We start from the raw sequence: 6,453 nt of genomic DNA, 5'->3' as shown, positions 1-6,453 counted from the left end.
ATTTCAATGGCATGTACTTTCCTGTGTTTCAGGATTGTTTGGGTGCAGTTTAATTTCGTCATGCTGCTGCCTTCAGCATAAGCCCACCCCCTCTGCTGGTCCAGCAGTATAAAATCTAAGCGAGGCTGCCTCTGCATTATTGCTAATTCAGGGCCTTTTCCGACTCCTTCAGCCAGTTTAAAAAAAAACAAATTCAAAAAAGTGACTAGCGGAAAGTCTAGTAGCTTTTTCCCATCTTGTTGCTGACTTTGGTGCTTTATGTGTTGTCAACAATCACTCATTCTTCAGAGAATAGTTATTGAGCCAGGCCATTCCTCCTCCAAAACACTGACAGGGACTCAGATGCAGCAGCTGCAGCCTGTAGCTGCAGTCAGAGAGCAGAGAGACTCTCCTCTATTTCCCCAATGAACATGAGTCACACATGGGCAAAGCTTCCACTGATGCCCTCAATGCAGAGAAAATGTATGCTTTTTCATTAATTTTCGAGACCTAATTTATATGCAGAGTTTTAATTTTAATTTTTTTAACATTCAAACTGATCGATGACTAATAATACATATCTATGGTGTGATAAACTGAGAACCCATTTATTTTTACTTTACACGTCCTTTAAATAGAAATGCATCCTATGGCCTGATGAGACTAAGATTGGCTCTCAGCAAAAACCACTTTAGACTTAGACACCTTTTATTGTCATTTTGTATACAGAGACTGTATAAAAAAATTTAATTTAGTTTAGTACAGCTTTCAGACAGTAAATTAACATTTCCATTCTACAAAGTGCAGCAGTGATCAAATGTAAACTGGGAGAAAAAAAAAACATGGTGCAAAAAAACCAAATTGATATGGAAGTTCACAGCATTAATATATGTGGTACAAATATGCAGGTGCGGGCGCAGCCATCATAATCGACACTTAAGATCATTCTGGTAACACAAAGTATAAAAATATGTGGAAGAAGAGAGTTATGGCAACTTTTAGATAAGTTGGAGCCTCTGTGACGTTGTGGGCTTTTTCTCTCTGCTTAAGGCTTTGGGAACATTTTTTATAATGCTCGACATTCATAATAACAATTTCAAAATACTACATCAGTTTTACTAAAAAAATCCAAAGGCCAAAATTATAGTTGGAGTATTACCGGCTCTTTCATCAGAATATTAATTTAAATCCTACAGAATCAGATTCAAACAGAAACTTTCCACAAGACACAAAATCAGCCTCATTTTTTTTTTTACTGGCATCACAATATCCAGACTGTCTGTGGGTTAAGGAGAAAAACGTATGATGGCATACAGCTTTCCTGACTCCTTTGTTTGTTCTCTGGTTAAGTAGTAGATGGCCACCACAGCTGTGTTAAGATCAAATTCAAATTTGAACTAATTTCAGAGCAAACAGTAAAGCCCACTTGCTCTTATGTGAATCATATCACTATTTTTTATTACATACCACCTAAATATAATGGTTTTATCGTGACGTTCATGAGTGACACAAGCCATTTTTATTTAAAAAAGAAAAAAAGAATCACTTCGGTGCATCGTTACAAAATAAATTATTTGTTGTTTAATTTAACAACATTTATTATTTCCCATATAATCTCTTTTACGCGTAGTATCTATTGCATTTTGGCTTTAATAAATTGTTGTAAAATCATTCAGTAGAAATCTGCAGCTTCACCACTAGATGCCACCAAAATCACTCTAACTCTGTTGTCATTCTTCATGAATCTGTATCACACCAACTTCATTTCAGATATGTATAGCATGGGTCAGTCTGTTTGGGTTTTTTATTTATAATATTTTACGTTATTTAGCAAGAGAAGAATGGAATCTTATACATAAATGAGCACTTGTTCAAACATGTCCTCAGCTCACTGACAGGATATGGTTGTGTGGAAAAGCAGAAAAAAACAGGAGGATGTTATTAAAACAACAGAGAAGAGATGGAGAGGCTTAGTCATACACTCATTTATTTTCCCTCTATCATTTTCTGGACTGCAGATGATTGTTAAAAGTCAGTTAGTTTGTTTGGAAATGGACACAGTATTCTGGAAAAGCTATAAATTCCAGCTGCTACTTATTACAATGAGCCACAATGACACAATCCCACACATAGCACACATATACACACTCAGTCACGTTTCCATTACAGCAGGGGACATTTCATTAACTTACATTTTCTGAAAATGTATCCCGACTCTAACCAATACCACAGCTTGCAGGAACCTATTGTTACCACAACCTTAACCCCAAACCACACCTTTTTTATCCAATCTTTACAAGAAAATTAAAGATCATTGTTTAAGGGGACTTTTTGCCTCCAAAAGTGAGGTACATTCCCATCATAAAACAGCATGAATACATCAATTTCCCCACAACAGGAGCAAAACATGCCAACAGACTCTGTTCACACAACTTCATGCTTTTATTGTGCAATTTTTGGTGTAGAACTCACAAAGCAGATGGTGAACTTTAAATTAATAGAATATAACATAGCAATATTTTATACAGTTTACTTTCTTTGCCATTTAAATGTTTTTTTGTTAACACTCTGAGTCTTAGTTCTACTGAATATTCTACGTTTCTTTTCTATTAGTACAAAGGAAAAAAAATGTTGTTTAATCCTGTGATGCCTCCAGTATTATTTGAGCCCTCTGGTAGAATAATACTGGAGAAGACATGTGCTTTATTTTTTTGTTTTGTCGAACAGAGACAGTCATTTTAAATCCACCAGAAAATAAAGGGCTTGCAGTATCAGTTCAATTTATGGATCAAAACTTATGTGGCTTATCTTTCGTTAACATTTATTAAACAAGAAACAAAAACAAAAAGAATAAAACATAAACATAAAAACATGCTCACACTTGATGTAGTTATAGAGTTTAAACGGTAGGCTTCTTAGTTGTGTGTAAGAGAAAATGAAATATGTTTTGATTGTAAAGTTATTTCAAGAAATTTTCATCTATCTATCGATCAATAGATAGATGTATTAACATATTTCTTTTTATTTGTTTTTCAAAATATACATTTGTCTAATGAGGACAAATGTATATTCCATTGTATTTTGTTGACTTTTTTCTTGCAGCACCAATAAAAGGATCTGAAGCAATAGTAAAAAAACAAAAATACAACTAAATAGTCAAGACTATATAGAGTTACATAGCATTATTAAATCAAACCTATTGTATTCATAATAACACTGTCCATTTATGTACCACAGGTAGATTCAAGCTCCTTTTATTGCAGTCCATTTCATCACAATTATGATACAAAAACGTCAAATTTAGTTGATAAAATAACACGTTCTAAGTGGTTTGATCAAATACTGTTAAATGCAGTCTTCCTGTTTAGTATTTTTTTACCGTTCCAAAGGTGTGTAGTAACTACTTATATTTACTCAGTTACATTAATTTGAGTACATTTTAGAGGTATACTTTTTAGAGTAGCTGCCCTGTACTATACCTTTTACTTTTACTTGAGTAATATCCTTATGAGAATATTGCTACTCATACTGAGTGCGTTTTCTGAGTACTCTATGAGTAATCATAGTATCCACTATGAGTAACTTGATCTACTTGGAGATTAGGTGAAAATACTGTGAAAACAGTAGATATTGCATGAAGCTGGAGATTCTTTATCTTTATTTTCTTCCTGACATACTGCTAGGACTGGTTTAATAAGTTTATGCTGAAAAAAAGTTTTTTCTTTGCCTGAATTTGTTATTTTGTAATCATATTATTTATTTCTAATGTTTGGGTTTATTTCATTACTTTGAAATATCAGAATTTGCAGAAATAATTATCTGATTACTTTATTTTAAATAAGTAAGTAAATAAGTGCTTTTTTACTCTTACATGACTATTTTCTTGGAGGATTTCTTTCTAGTTTTACTTGAGTAATAAAAATGTCAAAGGAGTGCTACTCTAACCAATTTACCTCTTCATTCCCCCTTAGGTGACGCTTGTCTGTCTTTGATTTTGTTCTGGTATAATTGCATTAATAGGAATGTCCTAATTGTGTTTCCACAAGCTGTTTTTCAGCTTTACATTTGTCTCTGCTTACCGTGTTCTCCACCTGCCTGTCTCTGTGTCCCCTCAGGTGTCTCATCTGTTTGTTAGTGCCGAGTACTTCAACTGTGGAGAGTACGAGTTTTTCAACCAGACCAGCAACAGCTGCCAGGCCTGTCCTCAGTGCCAGCCAGGGCAAGAACCCCATATGGTGAGGGCATTCAAATATGATTTAGGGAATCATCCTCTGCACTGCTTTTACTGTGTTTTGTATAATCCTAAAGTATTTATATAGGCTGGAGGCGGGAAGCTGGGAAAATAACCAGATTTAGACTCATAAATACCAGAAAAATGGAAATTGTGATCCTAGCATGTGTCAGTTTCACTCAGACCACCCACAATAGACATACAGACAAGCATGCTCCCCCTCGGAGCTGCACAGTCAAGGGTGCCTTAATTCAAATGCACAATTTCTTCATGGTTTATTGCTTTCATTTACTCCGATGTGAAGGCATGCATTACTCTGAATGATTTGCAGTAGTCAAACAGTGATTTAGGGCTCGTCAGTCAGTCTGCAGACAGCCAAAGTAAACACAAAGCAGGTAAATGCTTCACTGGGCACCCCAGGCTGCCACACCCTCCTCAATCAGGCACCCAAGAGGAGTATAACTATTTGGGAACTTTTCATAATTTTATTATTTCAGTTTTTAAATGTAGTTCCCTTTCTTCACAATTAAATGCATGTGCAGATTTTGTAACAATTTCAAACTAAATGTAGAAATAATTATTTGATGTGGGTTGAACTTATCTGTAAGAATAAATAGACAATAATTTTTCAATTTATCATTAATGTCATAAACAAAGCCTCTTTACTTAATCTGAACAAATTTTTTTGTTTTCTAAATTAACTTTTTCAGTCTCAGAACTCAGAAATTCTGACTTTGATATTCTATAATTCATTAGTATTGCTGTCAACTGGATATTATCATTGTCAGAATCATACTTCAGTGTCATATTCACACTTTCATGCACTGTTCCGTTTCATCAAAATGATAATGGGCAGGATTTCCATCTAATTTCAGCTTGAAAAAAAAGAGGCACAATTCCCCCATGTTTTTTCTTTATTTCTTCTGCACGGCGGGGCAAGTCCACAGTGAGGCAACTATCAGAACAATTCTTTAAATATTTCATTTTCAAGGAGAAATACCCAAAAATACCTAATTTTGTGAAGTGTTTTCTTTTTTAGTTTGCATTGCAATTCATCAGGTTTCCACGAGGGCTGAAAAAATAAATCGGATTAATCATATTTAATCTATTATTGAATTAACCAATCAACTAATTTAGTAATCCAATAATTGTTAACTGGAGTATAGAGGCTCTAAAACATGCATTTAGCTGAAAGAGAAACTCACTTAGGGGAGCAATTATACCAAAATTGTAAAAAAAAAAATTGCATTTATGATAAAAAAACTTTTTCTTCTGTCAATATTCTCCATCCAGAATTACTAAAGTGGAAAAGTTTTAGTTTCCCCTGCTTTAATTTAATAAAAATTCTTCTTTAAAAAATATTCGGCTATCCGATTATTAATCGATTAGTGTAAAAAATAATTGACAGATTAATCGATTTGCAAAATAATCTTTAGTTGCAGCCCTAGTTTCTACCTCAATAAAAGATTTTCTTTTGATTTTCTTTCAAACTATTTTTTGCTTTTTATCTATTGAAGGGACATTTTGTAATTTTTAACAGCAAAAACATCTTTACAATAATAATTACATATTAATGTTATGTCGTCAAAGCGGTCACTCATAGACTTGATCCTAATGCTGGACAAAAGAAAAAAAGTATGAAAAATGATGGAATTAATATATCTTCTCAAAGACATCCCATATCACACATAGAGACAAGTTTGACCTTAAATAATAAAGGGATGCCTAAATATTCCTAACAGAGTTTGACAAGTTTTTACTCTCCAAAGCCTTCAAATTAAAAGCATGAATGTAAAATGAGTTATTGAGCAAGAATCCTTTAAATAAACCTTAACCTGCCATATGTAGTTATGTTTATTGTCCCCTCTAAGTCTTTTAGGTTCTTTTATGTCCATGTCTCTTTTGATTCCTACTGAATAATCAAGTGCTGGCACAGATCTAAACACCATCAATTTTTATAACTATAGAATGTTCTGCAACCACACAATGACTGTTTCTTGGATTTGCACACCCCGCATGCTTTAAAATGAGATAGAAAATTGTTTCTCTTTGAACCTGAACTTCTCTTGTCTTTAATCATACAATCATATGTCAATCAAACCTTAAACCTTTCTCTGTTGCTTATCCTTGCTTACGTACTTAACGTTGGCTGCCCTCAATAAGTTCCAAGAAAACAATCCGCTTCTTTTTTTGAAGACATTAGTGAAAGAAGTTTTTGAGCTGAGAAGCCTTTGATAAAAAGT

The 6,453-nt window shown here is 33.7% G+C and overlaps 1 protein-coding gene across 1 annotated transcript in view; it reads left to right on the top strand.

Moving 5' to 3' along the window:
• The window catches only part of edar (ectodysplasin A receptor), a 51,916-nt gene that overhangs the window by 18,894 nt on the left and 26,569 nt on the right, over positions 1-6,453 (top strand). Inside the window, exon 3 of the mRNA XM_015383830.1 lies at positions 4,095-4,214. Coding sequence (XP_015239316.1) covers positions 4,095-4,214 — 120 coding nt within the window. The remainder of the gene's footprint in view (positions 1-4,094; positions 4,215-6,453) is intronic.

Source organism: Cyprinodon variegatus, unplaced genomic scaffold, assembly GCF_000732505.1.
Source record: "Cyprinodon variegatus isolate N-32 unplaced genomic scaffold, C_variegatus-1.0 Scaffold295, whole genome shotgun sequence".
In the NCBI taxonomy this organism is placed as follows: domain Eukaryota; kingdom Metazoa; phylum Chordata; class Actinopteri; order Cyprinodontiformes; family Cyprinodontidae; genus Cyprinodon; species Cyprinodon variegatus.
This window is presented reverse-complemented; position numbering and strand designations above follow the sequence as displayed.